This window comes from Citrus clementina, unplaced genomic scaffold (assembly GCF_000493195.1).
Source record: "Citrus clementina cultivar Clemenules unplaced genomic scaffold, Citrus_clementina_v1.0 scaffold_2, whole genome shotgun sequence".
Lineage (NCBI taxonomy): Eukaryota > Viridiplantae > Streptophyta > Magnoliopsida > Sapindales > Rutaceae > Citrus > Citrus x clementina.
The window spans coordinates 26626287-26643213 of NW_006262688.1; the positions used below are offsets into that span (position 1 = coordinate 26626287).

The window sequence follows — 16927 nt, forward strand, 5'->3', positions numbered from 1 at the left end:
TATTTTTCAATTTTAATAAATAATAGCTACTGAAAATGTGGTTATGATTTGTATCTGTGTACTTCTTCTAGTCCTTTCACAGCAGGTAGATATCATAGCCTTGTGATTGAGAAAGAAAGCTTTCCTAGTGATGCGCTGGAAGTTACAGCATGGACAGAAGATGGGCTGATAATGGCTGCTCGTCACAAGAAATATAAGCATCTGCAGGTAAGACACGCTGTGCTTTTTCACTTTGCTCTTCTTTATCTTCAGTAGCTTGGTTATCAAATTACAAGAGAGTCAGAATGTGCTTGTTTTGGTAAATGATGTCTTTCTGTGCATGAAAAAGAAAAATGTCTGACAATGCCTCATCATGAATTAATTCAAATTGTCATACATCTGAAATTTTTTTAAGAATGAGTAGGTGACACCTACCTCCGGTCCTTATCCAACCATTGTATTTTCATGCTTCCAGTGAGCAAACCATTCTAAACTGCAGATGGATAAGTTGATTGTTCAAAATTTTCTGCATTGTCCAACTAGCAGTGTATGAAAACTTATGTGCTTACAGGTTACACTTACACCCCATCTAGTTTGCAGTGAAACATTGGTAGTGGGTGAATTAAAATAAAATCTCATTATCCAGTAATATGGTTATTGAGTTTCCTGGCTCTCCCAATTTAATGTGCCACTCTGGTTTAAGTTTCCTTGCTCAAGCTTTCTTTTATTGACTGTTCTTTAAATTCTTAAAACGAGATTTTGGGACTATTTGCTCCATGCCATTAAGATATTGCATGGGTGTGGAGTTCCTTCATGTTACATGTAAGGCCTCTGATACCCCACCTTGTGGAGTTCCTTCATATTACATGTAAGGCCTCTGATACCCCACCTGCTTATGTGGTCGGACGACAAACATCTGATTGAAAAAAGGCAATGAATGTCGACCGTAGTTGTCCTGCAAGAGAATATTTGTGCAACATTGGTTGTATGTCATCTTGTCACGACCCCCAAAAAAAAAGTACTAAAAGAACTTATATAAGCTCCCAAAAATTATAATATTCGATTTGCAAGTATAATTCTTCTCCATCCTCTCTGGTTGCAAGTAATCTGAAACTGTTATTGCTGGTATAACCAGGGGGTTCAATTTCATCCGGAGAGCATTATAACCACCGAGGGCAAGACAATTGTTCGCAATTTCATCAAAATGATAGTGAGAAAGGAAGCGGCTGATTCTCAGAATTAGACTATCAGCCATGTGGCAATATTTCATCAATCAAGCATACCTCATTATTCTAGCAAAAGTTACTGATGCAGTGATTTTCTTTTCCTTACAAGATTCAGTACAAAAGTTTGTGGTCCTTGTCTATTAATATGTAGTGTCTTTGACTCTTGAGAATTTGTTGCAATCTATGTTGGCTTCTCTTGGGGAGAGGATTTGTATTCAAGGGGATGTTTGGGGTTGCATTAGATTCGTAAATGATTTGTTCTTAGATTAGATTTTGAAACAATCAGCTTTGAAAATAATTTGATAAGATGAATGTTTTATAATAACTAATCCCCATAAATCTCTTGGAAGTTTTCATGATGGATGTCTTGATATTTTCCTTTTCATAAACCTTGGTATCTGCTTGCAGCTTAGTCAACGAAATGCTTGTCAAGTTCAAAACGAATAATAATAATGGGAAAACAAAAGACTCATCCGGTATGGGATGGTGGGAAGTGCTTTTCTATGGGAATCACTTATGACTTCTGTGACTTTGGAGAAAAGTGCTTTTGGATAACTACGAGAGTTAAGAGTTTGAACTCTTGAATCTACAGTAATATTCCACTAGTTGCTGAGTTTTCATTACAGTTCAAAGGCAGCTGGTTGACAAGTCGAGTGATGTGGAAATGTACAGCTAATTCCTTCAAGATTTTTCATTTCTTTGTAGTTTGTATATCTCTATTTGATTGCCAAAGCAGATTTACCAAAACCTCTGTAACTGAATAAGCCCAAAACAAAAACAAAAAGAGGAAAAAAATTGCTTTTGTTCAAATGAAATTCAATATTTTGCTTAAGGGTGGGACTACTTACGCTTTAAAAATTATTTTGAACACTCTAATTTTAATAAAAACTTATATTACAAAAAATACTCATCATGTGAATTACTTTTAAAGATATTTTATTGTAAGTGAATATAACATAATTACTTTCAACATTCATATAGCACACTCATCATTCAATGCATAATTCTCTTGCCTTAAGTCCTAAAATATTTATTTTCAAAACTTTAATCAATATTTAGATGAACAATGAGGGAATCAATTCAATATTTTTGGGGAAAAAATTTTGACTACAAAAAAAAAAAATCGAGCACAAAGTATGTGTGATATTTTGTTTGATATAATTGCCATTATCTTTTTTCTTGTAACCCTCTTCTTCTTCTTCTTCTTCTTCTTCTTCTTCTTCTTCTTCGGTAGTATTTGCAGAATATTTTCTATTGATGTTCTCATTGCAAATTATTTTGGGTGAAAATCCAATATTGAATTAAAAAAAAACTAAGATTGTGTTAAAAAAAAACTTATTACTTGTTCTATTATATTGTTGTACATATGCATTAAATCTCTTAAAATTGAATGTGTTGGATAGTTTTATTGTTGTTTTAATTAAATAAAGTCAAGTAATTCAATAGTTTGGGTGAAGTTTTTTTTAAAAATTTTAAAAAGCGTACAAAGTAAAAAATCAATTTTTTTTAAAGTTAATAAATGAGTGTATAAAATAATAAAATGTTCTAAATAATATTTAGAATTCAAATAACCCTACTCTTTTGGTCAAATTTAAAACAGTGATATTAGATCTTCAAGAATTATATTTGCAAAGATTTAACATAAATGAATCTACCAGCAGTTGATCGCAGCCCATTTTTCAGAATTTCCTGTAGAAAACTTCTTACAAAAGTTAACAATAATTTGATCTTTTGTACTAATTTTTTTTTTAACCAACAATTATTTCATACTTTCTTTGAAGCCAAACCAAAGTACAAGAGAATTTTATTTTATTTTTATTAAAAAAAGTCTTTGAATAGAAAAAATATAATTTGCCTGACGGCTTGTCGTCTTCTTCTCTCTTTTGGGGTGATCCTTTACTTTTGTTTTCTTTTACTGTTTATTTTGGAGAGAAAGAGAAAAAAGAGGACAAATTCTTGTCACCTCAAATGCCTAAATTTTCCATGAATTGAAAGAGATGGGTCACTCTTCTTTATTTTTTGGTTACGCAATTAAAGCAACCAATCTTAGCGTTACAAAGCAGCTAATCTTGTGACCAGGTGGGCTCTTAACATTTAATGCTGAATGATAATGACTTGCAGGAAATTTTTTATGCCTGCTGTCCACTTCTTTAGGTAGCTTTCACCAAAATCTTCTTAATGGTGTGTGGTTTAAGGCACTGACTTGCATACAAAGTATCTGTACCCCATTCTAGTTGGACACGTGTGACATGTCTTTCCAATAACATAAAATCAAATCACTACATAAGATAATGTTTACCATCTACTATTTGTGATACATGCCATGTGAGGACATCTATTGAAATATATATATTTTAAAACAATTTTCTATTTCATATCTTTCTATATGTCCAATTTCACATGATGTTTCTGATCTTTCATTTAGATTAAGAAAAATTTTCTACTGCTAGGCTAATCAATTTTCTCAACAAACAAACGCTTGATGAAAATTCAAGTCCTAGTTTGAAAGCAAGAAAGATCCCTGCCATTTGCAGCGCCCGTGTGGCTTGTGACATTCAACATCAACTCACTATTCCAACAAATCATTTGACAAAAGGTCCTCTTAATATGACAAGATTCACCTTAAAATAATTGTCACACAACTAAAATGGGCCAAAATTTTAGACATCAAATGCTACCATATTTGGGCAAATGCCCTCATGTACTAGGACCCAAAGTTATGTAAAATATAAAATGAAATAAAAACAAAATAAATGATGATAAAACATTAAAACATCAATACCTAACACATATAATATACGATAACCCTATATAAGCTACATATTATATTTATTGAACCCATGAGGGTGTCCCCCCAAACAAACAAAAAAGATGCACAAAAATAAAAATCATCACCGAATTCAATACATAAAAGGTAAGGCCAAAAGACAGCATTCATCAACAATGATAAAATGAATAGGCAATGAACTATACACATACATACCCACCACCAACCATTCCAATAAACCTTCCTACCACCCTCAATAAAATCTGTGCTATCTGATATCTCCTTGTCTGTCTCTATACACAAAAATAGCAGAACCCCACTTCCGTAAATCAAACTCAAAGGATATTAGAAGAGGAGAGATGACCAATTAGTGCTCCTGCATGTAGCATAATAGTCCTCCTCAAACGTCATTGGCCTTGGTTCCGCTTGATCGGCTTCGGTGGTGTCGTTTCCCGTGATGGCGCCGCCCTCCCCCGAATGTAACTGGATCGTGTACTTTAAGGCGCTCCGCCTCAAGGGGGTTGATCACACACTCAGATGGAGGAACTTTGTATCGAATTTGGTCATAGCAGTAGGAATAGGTCATATGCTTCCTCCTAAAGTTTTCCATTTTAATTCTCTGTGATGGGGAGACGCCAGTAGGGATTGATACTTTGGAACTTTCGGTTATGTCACACTTAGAAGAAGTTTGCTCAATAGGATCAAATGAACATCCGTGGAGTACGAAGTCAGAGAATTCAGTCACATAGGGAGCATATTTGTAGTTCACTCGGTATTTGCCACCATTTGTAGCCCAATCAGAGCCATCCCAGATTGTGGCGTACAAAGACATCGGCTTAGCAGGAAAATCTCCTCCCATAGATGCAGTTCTCTTAAACTCCCTAATTGGAATACCGTCTATATAAAATCTGCAAGGAAAATAATAGACATGGAGATTAATTAATCCTTCCTACCTTATTATCATTAACTTACAATGTCAAATATTTGCCGTTCTTTGCTAGTCTAACAACAGAAAAAATACAAAGGCCTTTTGGCTTTCTCACACTAAAAGTTGATCTGAATGAAGATGAATGATTTGTGTTATGCTAAATCATCACATGAACATCATGGTTATATAGATTCTCAAACCTTAAAAAAGATCTACAATTTCATTCTTATTTGCTTTTCCTATATCTTTTCTCCACAAGGAAACAAGGAACAACTATATTTGGCTTTGGCTAACAGAGGCGAGAGTGGTTTTGATGAAACAGGGGATTGCAAGTAATGGAAATAAACAGAGCATGTGCTGCAAAATACAAACTACCAACTTCCTAAAAATAGAAACCTCCAGCCCCAAACATTAGCATCACGCAACAACCCAGAATCAGTAAACACAGGTCACATTAACTTATTTAAAAAAAAAAAAAGAGGAAATGGCCAAGGGTTGATGCTTACATGATCTGGGAATCAGTCCAGAGAATACTGTACTGATGGAAATCATCAGAAGGATCAAACCAGAGATTGTATCTCTCTTCTCTTCCAATGCTGGTGCTTCCATTGCCATAAATATTAGTCTGAATCCTCCAATTTTTGCCTCTAATATTACCCAAGAACTCAAAGTCTATTTCATCATGATTCTTCTCAAACATGTCACCATTTGACATCTGCAAACCAAAAGTGAAAATTCCCAGCTCTTCATCGATACACAAGCACATGAAATTGCAAATTTAAAAATAGAAGAAAAAATCCATCTGGGTGTCGTTTTAATATTTTCTTTTTTCAGCTTTTAATTACCCAATATGATAAAAAATGAAAAACAAAAATTTCTGAAACGGACCATTCAAATATCAATGGTCTAATCAGATTTTTAAGCCTGGTTCATATGGGTCAGACTAATAGAATCGGATTAAACTTCAAAGCTAACCTTACAACGAGGGAAAAAAAACCTTTTTTTTCAGGAAAAAAATAACTGTTGGAAAGATGACTTACATAGAAGGCAACAACAACGCCGGCAGTATAATCAGCAGGCAACTTTATTGAAGCACTGAAGAAACCATGAAGATAGAGGTCATGTGACACAAATCCAGACCCTGTATACACACAATAAAAGTCATACTCAGAAACCCTAACAGGAACAAAAATTAAGTACACAAAAACGGGAAAAAAAAAGAATAAGAAGAAGAAACACAGACCTGTTCTTTCATCTAGAGATAAATGAACAGATTTTCCATCTCTATGAACAACAAGATTATCATGCCCAAACAAATGACTATACCCTTCATCAAAAGGCACAATAGGCAGGTTTCTGTACAACCCAGAAGCAACTACAGCAAGAAGAGAAAATACTAGAAGAAAACAACCCTCATAAGACACCACCATCTTTTCTTCTCTCTCTGTTTTTGCTCTGTCTCTGTGTGTGTATGTTTATATATATATGTGCGTGTATTTCTGTTCTTGGGTGAAATTAAATATTATCTCTCCGTGTTTGTCAAGAAGAGGAAGACCGAGAGACTAGAGTTCTGTGAGATAGAGGGAGAGAGAGAGAGAGAGAGACAGAGAGAGTTACAAAAGGCTCATGAGAAAGGAAGACAAGCGGAGTTCATTTTATTGGTGAGTGTAAGTTTTCTGACATTTTTAATTTTTTTTTGTATTATAAATTGCCTTTATTTATTTTATTTATTTTGTTGTGTCTTTTTTTGTTATTATTTTTTTAATACATTTTTTTCTATTGTTATTGTTAGTTACTTTATGGAATTTTTATTTTTATTTTCCAAAAGTAAAGTTTTAGTAGGAATCATGAAACGGAGACAAGAGCCATGAAGTATTTGCCAACACATGTCCTGTCTGCTCAGATTCTTTTTCTCTCTTTTTTTTTTTTAATTTTTCTCTTTAATTAATTAATTTATTTATTTATTTTGTCCTTCAATGTTGAGGAAGTATTTTTAGAGTAACTTAACATCAAAGAGATTAACAGAAAATGTTTAAAAAATGCAAGTCAGTAAAAATAATTTTGAAAATATTTTTAAGGAAAATTTCAGTATTTGTTAGAAAAGGACTTATCTATGCTCTTAACAAAATCCTTGTTTGGAGGGAGGTACACATAGTATAACTGAATCCCTAATAATACGAGATAACTATTTGCATCGACTACTCATTAGTATTTGTATACACGTTTTAAACACTTTCACTAACATGAAAGTCGACGAGGAACCGATGAAATCATGTTTTCATGCATGCAAGAATATATGAAATGGTTTGCTTGTAAAAAGTTGAATCTAAAATTTGAACAATCTACATACAAAATAAAGTTTTTTTTTTTTTTATGATCACTAATTTGATTTTTTTTTCTTTTAAATAAATATAATTTTTACACTTTTACTTACTTGACAACTAACAAGGAAAGAATGAAATCATGTTTCTACGTATGCACGTATGAAAATACGTGATATTTTGATAAAAGAAATTATTTGAAAGTTAAAGAATATATTAAAAATAAATTTATGCATTTACTTTTTTTCTTCTTTTCTCATCTTCTATTGCGTGTAATGACTAATGAGTAAGTCAGTCTAAAGATTTACAAAAGAGTATTAACATGATAGATAATCATTATCCTTATTGGGAAAAAAAAAAGATATATTTATTGTACATATTTCTTAATTACAATTATTCCTTTAAACAATGGTTTAGCCACTTTATCCCTTCTCCAAGACTTTGAAATAAATAATTTCATAACCTTGAAAATCAAACTTTGACGCCTTGTAAGAGGGATAAAGTGCCAAAAATTATTATAATCAAAAGCCAAGAATAGGCAAAAATAAAATAAATAAATAAATAAAGGTAGAGGACAACAGAAGGGGAAGATAACAAGCACAATACAAGAAAGTATGAATCTTATTCAAAAAAAAAAAGAAAGTATGAATCATTGGGGAAAGAATAATGATTACTGAGACTTTTGGGGGCCGAAAAGATGTTCTCCTTTAATAATTTTCTTTTTTTTTATTCTTTTAATGCATAAAGCAAATTAAATAAACAGAAATTATGAATGGGGCGGGCGGATTCGGTTACACTATTGGTCGGGCAACCGCCCGCGCCGCCCCGTTTCAGGCTATCAGCCTATTACAGCCATGCGGCTCGGAAAGTACTGATTTGCCCACCGTAATAAAATTGTTCGGTGGCGTTTTCGTAAATGGACAGCATGAGAAGAGGGCATTTAATGGAACAGAAGTGAAAAAGGCTCTCACGTAACGCTCCCGTCAAACGAGAATCGTGTGGGTCCGCGTCTAAACTAGGAGAACCATGCACTTGACACGGATACGCCATGTGTCTGATTTTCAGCTCCTAAGATAATACATGAGGTTCTTACGCGTGATCAATAAAAATGACAAAAAAATAATATTACTCGTGCGTGTTCGATACTCAATTTAAGTGGAAATGAAATATTTTTTGAAATGGGAAAAAATTACTTTAAAAAAAAACTTTTTACAAAATTCATTTAAATAAATTTTTTTGTTAATCTATAAAAATAAAACAATTTTCTGTATTTTTTATATTCTTTTTATTTTCATTTTGTTTTCCCCTTCTGGCCTGCTAGGCACCAATGTTCTCCTAGTACGCTACAGTAAACACTTGCTCCTGATCTGACGTGACATATTGTCTGTTCCACGTCATCACCTACTAGCCGTTGCCCCAACTCTGGGTCCCATTTTCTGATGCCTGCGAAAACAAAGAAAATATATAGAAAGTTTCACTCATACCGCAATCTATGGCCAAAAGCGACGTTAACGCCGTTAATCATGGGGTCAATGTTAAAGTTCATATAAAGCCGATTCGGCGGAGTCGCACCGATAAAACTCGCGAGTGTGTTAAGCTTTCGTGACGTCCATCGAGAACGGCGTCACTTTACATTTTGCGGGCCCGACGTTTCAGAACTTCACGCGTCAATTAAAAAATTGTTTAAAAAAAAAAAACCAGATTTGATGGCCAAAAAAATTTTAAAAAGCTTTCACGGCGTCTTCATTTTCTCTAGGGAAATGTGAACCTGCTTGGGAAAGAACTCAACGGTATTGTCCAGTGTTCACTGTGCTTGTCGAGTGTACGTTAGCGAATGTAGAGGGAGAATACTAACGTACACACGAGGTGATGTAAATGTGCGTGCATGCATTGAATGGGACATTAAATCAGATAATTTTACATGGGGAACACGGGATCCAGTGAGGGATCCCAAGGTACATTGAGGGTGATGCCAGTGCTAGCCTAATTGAGTTGCATTTTCAATCAAAATTAGAATCCCAAAAGTAGAGGTTGGATCTTCTGGCCAATCACAGCCGTTGCTTGTCAATAATGTTTTTTTTTTTTTACTTCCCTAAATTGGCATCTTTCAAAGTCACAAGATGATATTGACCAAAATGTTGGAGTGCGATGACGGTAGAATTTTTTATCACCATGACGGGGGCTCTTGTCAGGGACTAAATAAATTTTATTCTGCCACTTTGGGATTTAGCCAATTAATGAGCCACTAATCTCAAAATTAATAAAAATTAAGAAAATAGTAATTCGATTCTCTATAAATTTAATTTTTTTTAATTAAATAAAAAATTATGTGGAGTTAATTTGTAAGTCTTTCTCCTTTGTGAAATACGAATGGAGCAGAGATATTTTTCGTCTGTAAGGGTTATATGTCTAAATCTGTATTTTATAGAATTAATGTAATAACATAAGTCTCAGTTATATATTTGATTGTAAATATAAGTGTAATGTCTGCCCTAATAGCACATAGCAATTGTAAATATTTATGTAATATAGTAATCCACCGGCGGATGTAATGTTTGACCAGTGGGGGGTTGTAGCTCTCGCTGGCTAAAAAAAATTCTAAGAATAAAAGAAAAATATTTAAGATTTCTAATTAGTCCCCATTAAATCTATTAAAATTGACCCTATAAATCCATAAACTCACAAAATTTAAATTTTAACTTTTAGAATTATAAAAGCCCACACTAATTAAAAATAATGATAGGTCATCACCATAAATATTTTTCTATTATTAAAAAGACATCGAGAACAATTATAAATATATTAACAAATATTTTATACATTCAAAGTTTTAGTTTTAAAATTTTACTATTATATAATCCAGCCTCCGGTAAATTATTTTTCTAGATCTGTCATTACTGTAATATGATGTGTAACTAAAAAAAAAGCTATCATATGTATATTTACAAATACACTGTTGCAAAATCGTTTTTTTTTTAATAATCTTAAGTGGCGGCTTATGTGTCCAACGCCGAATTACATAAGAGATTTTGTACACTAAATTATAAATGTCTAATTATTGCTAAATAAAGAAAAAAAACAACCCAACGGTTAAATTGTTGCGTGGAATATTTTTTATTCTTTATTATTACCAAGTGGGTATCTTTGACTTGGGTCAATTATCCATGTTTGATTATTATTTTTACCAAGTGAGCAATAATGATGATAGATAAATGGGGGATGTACATTTTTGTCTTTAAAGACAGTAAATTGCCTCAAAGTTTTTTACTCGAAGGGCAAGACTCTGCATGAGCGAGGACCAAGAGCTCTACTTTTTTTTTTTTTTCTCTTTTTGAAATTCAAGGCCTTGCTACTTGAGAAGGAAGAAAGAGAAAAATTGGTTGGTTAATTATTGTATAAATTTAAGGCACATAAATTTTTGTTGACTAATGAATGGTTGAAATTTGGAACCATTACCGCTCTTTTTTCTTTTCGGTAATAATGATATGGTCCAGATCCTAGATTCCCAACATCACTATGCTATGTTTGATCCAGATTACATCTCCATGCAGCTATCTTTGATGAACGTACGATCCATGTCTCAAGCTATAGTTTTTGAATAATTTTATAAAATTTCAGAGTTAATATAATTAATTATACATATATGATTTGTGTAATTATAGTTAATATAACTTCTATTTATATGGTAGTTTTTCGAAATGAATACGTGTCATAATATAAGATAAGGTATGTATTTTCTGTTAGTTTTCCGTCATAAATGCTTTGTTAATTTTTTTGGGAAAATTATTATTCCATCACCTTTATTTTGGCTTATGTTCATCCAACTATTATAAAATTTTAACACGTACTTCGCACCACATTTCTTTTCACATTTGTATCAACTAGCCACTTTTACATTAACACTATTAAACAATTTTAATAAAATGATAATTTTACCCCAAATAAATTAAAAGACTATTTTATTTTATACAAATTTTAAAAATAAAAATATATAATGATAAAATTATCCCTAAATTTAATAAAAATAAATCTCAAAATTAGAATTTGTATTTCTAATAAAAATTATTTTAATATAAAATTATAATTATAAAAATAATTGCAAAATTTTGGGATTTAATAAAAATCCCCTAAATTATTAAAATTTTAAGATTTATTCTTTTAAGAAATAAATTCAGTTATTTTAATAAAATATTACAAAATTATAATATTTTAATAAATAAATTCATTTATTTTTATTAAAATTTTGTAAAATTATAATTTTTAATAAAAATAATTATTAAAATTTTGTAAAATCTAAATTTAGTAAAAATTAGTTGAGCACCTCTTTTTGGGATTTATTTTTTTATTAAATTTAAGAATTTTTTATGATTATAATTTTTAATTTTAAAAATTTTTATAAGATAAAATAGTCTTTTAATTTATTTGAGTGTAAAATTATCATTTTATTAAAATTATTTAATAGTATTAATACAAAAGTGGCTAGTTGATACAAATGTGAAAAGAAAAGTGATGCAAAGTACATATTAAAATTTTGTAATGATTGGATAAATATAATACAAAATAAAAGTGGTGCAATGATAATTTCTCATTTTCTTTTAATAAGAATTCTTATTAAGATCAAAAGTTGTTGATATTCGTTGTTCACCAAATAATCAATTTAGATTAATTTTTAAGATAAATGAGAAGAAAGTGACTAGATAGGTTGACAGCCTAGTGTATATTTCTGCAATAACATCCTTGCATAGCTATCTAAAAACAAATTATAGAAGAATTTTCAAAAAGATTTTTATTAATTATTTTTCAAAGAACTTTTATCTATTGCAATGAAAAATTTGCATGTGTGTAAAAGGAAATAAAGTTTTAAACATGTTCATAAGAATTAAGTAAGAAATAGTCATCTCATTAAAAAAAAAATTGAGAGCATATGTTTTTTTTTTCAATTTAAGCATCTGCGCATGCACTAGACTTGAAGAACCTACAACCTAATTTCTTTATGGATAATTTTATTCAAAATTCCTAACGTTTTTTTTTATGTTTGTTAATTTTTCATCGTAAGACATAAATGATGTGGTATCCACACTCATCAACTAAAGCTCAACACATGTTTAATATTTTTATTTCTTTTTTCATGCAAATACCAATTAATCAAGCCCTTTCTTAAAAGGTGGAGTTGAAATAAAATAGATTGAGTGATTGTAGGGGGTTATAAGTAATAAGACAGTAAATTTCTAAGTGACAAAGTCTAAAGAAAAACACAAATATATGACCAAATCACACACACACACACACACACACACACACACACATATATATATATATATATAATACTTTTTATACGTCATGCGAAAGCCTTAATGAAGTTCTGCCCATTGTTATAAATTTAAACTTTGTTCCTCTTAAGGCATTTGATGAGATTCTTACAATTAAATCAATTAACATCTACAAATATTTTAACTATTATAAACCCTATATATATAATGGAGGTGAGTTTACACACAAAAAAAAAATTCGACAACTAAATCAAATAACACCAACAATAATGTGTAGTAAGTAAAAATTAATAAAACAAGTAATCAACGCCGTAAACAAAAAAAAAAGATAAATTTTATAATAGAAAAAAAAAATAGAAGTTGAGAAAAAATTATATATATATATATGCAACTCAGGAGCAGGACCGCACGTGGAGAGAATCTAGGACAGACTGGTAATATTAGTCAACCCCACATGGGCAGTTCAGTCAAATTGGAATTTTTTTTTTTTTTTAAAGCATATTCAGAGACAAACCGAAAATGAAAAGATTCAGTCGACGGGGATGTTTGCCTGCCTTGTAAGAAATCGAGCCTTTTGTTTGTTTCTTTATTTCGAAGGGGGGAGGGTTCTTGCTGACGTGTGTAAATGCCCCGAGAAGTACCGGCGGCGGCTCATCAGAGGAGAACCTCGCGGCTTCTTTTTTGTTTTTTTTTTGGCGGCCGAATTCGGGTTTATCAAAATTCACATTGTGGGGTGTGTGGTCCATATTGTTGTTCTTTGCTTCGACTATACGTATCAAAATCTCTAAATGTACCCCACCACCACCCCCTTAATTCAATAATGCTAAACTATATCATCCAATAATAATAAAGGTAAACTCAAACAAACAATAATGATACGAATGCTTTTTTTGGTTGGACAGTTCTTACCTTAATTAGTTTCTCAATTTCACCGTAAAGCCATGTTCAGATACCTTCAAAACTGTAAATCAAATCCTTTTAATTTGTAGTAGAGTAGTCAAATAATGTGTAAAAAAGAACTATTTGATCACATGCGAGAATGCTATACTAATATCACAGCGAGGAAGAACAGCTGATGATATACTCTGAAGAGGTCAAAGTCAAAATACCAACTGCTCGTGAAGCAGTCACGAGGGTTGGCTTTAATTACAGGGGATTTCAAGCACCACAAAAGAACCCTCAATCCTCGTCATGTGCTTGTATTATTGCTACAACAACTTGTTGTATCCTACTATCCTAATTAATCACCCATTCATGACTACAAATTGGTGCAACTCGTAAATTTTAAGAGACATAACGTTTCACTAACGTCAAAGCTTTGAGGAGGATTTTTTTTTTAATTTAAAAAGGAAATAAAAAAACAAACAAACATGTTCGTCTTTAAGTGAAGATAACCTATTTCTGTTTAAATTAAGTACACTTTGTTGTAATTGTATAAGATATATATCAAACAATGTTAGTTCTTGCCTTCCTCTTTCATGGGTTATTATTTTATTTCAAATAATGATAGAATAATCAATCAATAATCTTTTTGTATCCGGAAGAAAACAAAGGAATCTCTAGCATACAAGGCATGGAAAGAAAAAAAAATTCAAAAAATGGGTCTACCCACTAATATTTTATTGAGTACCTTTCGGTTCACAAGATTACTGATTAAGTCAAGTATTGTCTTCTCATACCATTTTTATTATTATTGCATTACAAACTTATTCTACCATCTTTTTTGTCCTTATAAAAATTTTTAAAAATACTTTGACAGAATGTCAACTGACGGTGACACTCTCACCTAAATTGATCTCTCGTGTAAAAAAACGGCATCCTAGTCTAACGTTATACGTTACAAGCCTCGATTATTAGTACAACTATCATTTTTATGTTCAATGAATCAATTCTTTGGCTATTAATTAGATTTGCATTTTGATATGGCCCCATATAAAAAAACTTTAACAGAAATAATTGCAGTTCATGAACGTAATACAATCAACGGTAATCAAAAGATTCAAGATTTTTGAGGCTGTATTTGTTTGTTCATTGCGTGCCATCTTATCATGAAAAGATGGGAAAAGTGAATATGTATGCAAAGCAACGTGGGTTAGTGAGTGGGTAATTAAATTATTGGAGAACAATATAGAAATAGAAATTCATTAGATATAACGAACATCATATTACCGAAATTAAATATGAATAGATTCCACAGGAGCTCTATAGCAAGTAGCAATGAGGCCAAAAAGAAAAACAATATAATCTCTGTGCAAGTGGTGGGGTTGTTCATTTGATTCAACAACTCCGGCCTCTCATTTATTTATTTCAATAAAGAAATTTGGGTTATTTTTTGTAGGTCCATTCACATCATTTATTCCCGACACATCAAATGTGTAAGACAATTCTCAACTCATTATCCTCTCCATGTCTCTATGCCCCAGCTGGAGTTTATCACATATTTTAAGAGATTTTTATTTTTCGGTTAATCAAAGACACCAATTCCAATTGTTTGTTTAGATAGCATCGATGATATTCGAAGCGAACTTGCAAATATCGGATATCCAGGTATGAGAAAGTTGCTTTTTCTTGCTAATAAATGGAGGAAGAAAAGGATTGAAACGAATATATGGGGTCCAAAGAGAGTTGCATTCCAATAGCTGGGCGTGAGCAAATTGAGGAAAGCTACGGATGGACCCCATGCGTAAGAAAAATATAATGGTGATGAATTGATGATTGATGGTCTCTCTGTAGAAGCTGGAGCCCTCATCGTCCATGCATGAGTATGATGTTTTAGGTTTTATTTGCAAATTAAAAATAAATAAATAAATAATTTGCTTTTGTTCTTATTGAGTTTGTGGGGATCCCTTTTAAGGGTTTTAATTGATCTGATCTTCATCTCATCTCATCTCATCTCATCATCCTATGATAGCACACCAGAGCACCACAGCTTAGCCCCCTTTTGACACTTAGCCATCACCCATTTCTCCATCATTATTATTATATATATATATATGTGTGTGTGTGTGTGTGTGTGTGTGTGTGTGTAATATCCCTCATTTCATTTTCTCTCTCTCAACACACACTCATAATATTGTGTTTTTCTTGATTTTTTTTTTCTCAATTAGCAATTAATACTTGTTGAGGTTCGTGTTTAGTAGTATTTTCAACGTTACCGAAGGTTATGCTTTAATTGTTAATGTATTTTGTAATGCTTGATTTGAGTTTATGCAACAACTTTCAAAATCAAGAAAAATGTTGATATGCTACAATTTGGAAATAAACTCTACTGAAGTATTGTTTCATAAGGATGCTATCGAACAAGAACAATTTTATGTGCCAAGCTTAATTAGTTAATTGATTAGTTGATGTCAATTGTTTCTTTATATCCCATGAGGATTTCTAGTTTTGTGAATTTCCAAGAAATTTTCTTCGTGTTTTCACTTGTTTTATTTTGGAACTAGCTAAAAAATTTATTGACATAATGTACATGCGGAATTTGAACATAACGTTCTTGCATGGCAAAATCTTCAAACTTGAAATCGTGATATTCAAGAAAGCAAAAAAAAAAAAAAAAATCACATTTTGACTTCATTTATTCATGCTTTCACGGTCTTTTCAACTGATACTGAAAATAATAGAGCAAAAGAAGAAAAATGGTCAATTTAAAATGCTGTAGAATAAATGAGTCTTTGTCCAGCACAACTGTACGTAATAATATAAACAAAATGGGATCAAAATCATACAGCCGTCCTTAGTTTTGGCACCAATTAAAATTTCAGCCTTCTGTGGGGCAAATTTAAGCAGCCGAAGAGTCTTAAACCACTTACAAAATAATCTATAAAAACTAATTTTGATGGCCAACGATAATCAGATAATGTACTTTTCCTGATAAATCAATGGTCAATTTTTTGGGTTTCTCTTATTTTTGGCATGGTGTAGTGTGTACACAGTATGGAGCCCAGAATGGCCCAAAAAAATGAATAATTACGATGATTACATAAATGGGCAAATCAGAGGGTACGTCAGTAGTCGATTGATGTGTATGAGTATGACATGTATGTATATCTTTAAATCATAATGATGCCATCTAGCCATTATCATCAATATCATCTAGCCATTATCATGTTTGGCATTTAACAAAAACTGTGGCCCCCCAAGCAATACACATCAAATATGGCCTAAGAATTCAATATATATATATTTTTTTTTGGGTTTAAGAGAGACTGTCTTTCTTCTTTTCTAAAAATTACATTATAAAATCTAACTCTGATATTAATGAAGTATTTACCCACTAACATAGACGTGGACTATTCCTACAAGTATGGAGAGAGAAATGGATTATCTCCAACAACAGGAAATATGTTATATATACGAGGATTTTTATCTAGGGAAAAAAAATTATCGAAATAACATATTCTAGTAATTTATAATGTATGTTTTGTTAATGTGATGTT

General features: G+C 31.7%; 2 protein-coding genes across 2 annotated transcripts in view; one reads left to right on the forward strand and one right to left on the reverse strand.

Annotated features, from left to right (window-relative positions):
* Positions 1–1564, forward strand: part of LOC18052864 (anthranilate synthase beta subunit 2, chloroplastic) — a 4092-nt gene extending 2528 nt beyond the window's left edge. Inside the window, exons 7-8 of the mRNA XM_006448029.2 lie at positions 72–207; positions 1115–1564. Of these exons, the coding sequence (XP_006448092.2) occupies positions 72–207; positions 1115–1222 (244 nt within the window). The 3' untranslated portion in view covers positions 1223–1564. The remainder of the gene's footprint in view (positions 1–71; positions 208–1114) is intronic.
* A 2438-nt stretch (positions 1565–4002) lies between these two features.
* Positions 4003–6581, reverse strand: LOC18052866 (probable xyloglucan endotransglucosylase/hydrolase protein 28). The gene is made up of 4 exons (XM_006448032.2): positions 6144–6581; positions 5941–6041; positions 5407–5615; positions 4003–4880 (listed from the first exon to the last, which is right to left on the reverse strand). Exons 1-4 carry the CDS (start codon positions 6328–6330, stop codon positions 4373–4375), a joined length of 1005 nt encoding a protein of 334 aa, XP_006448095.1. The 5' UTR covers positions 6331–6581; the 3' UTR covers positions 4003–4372.
* Positions 6582–16927: the final 10346 nt, after the last annotated feature.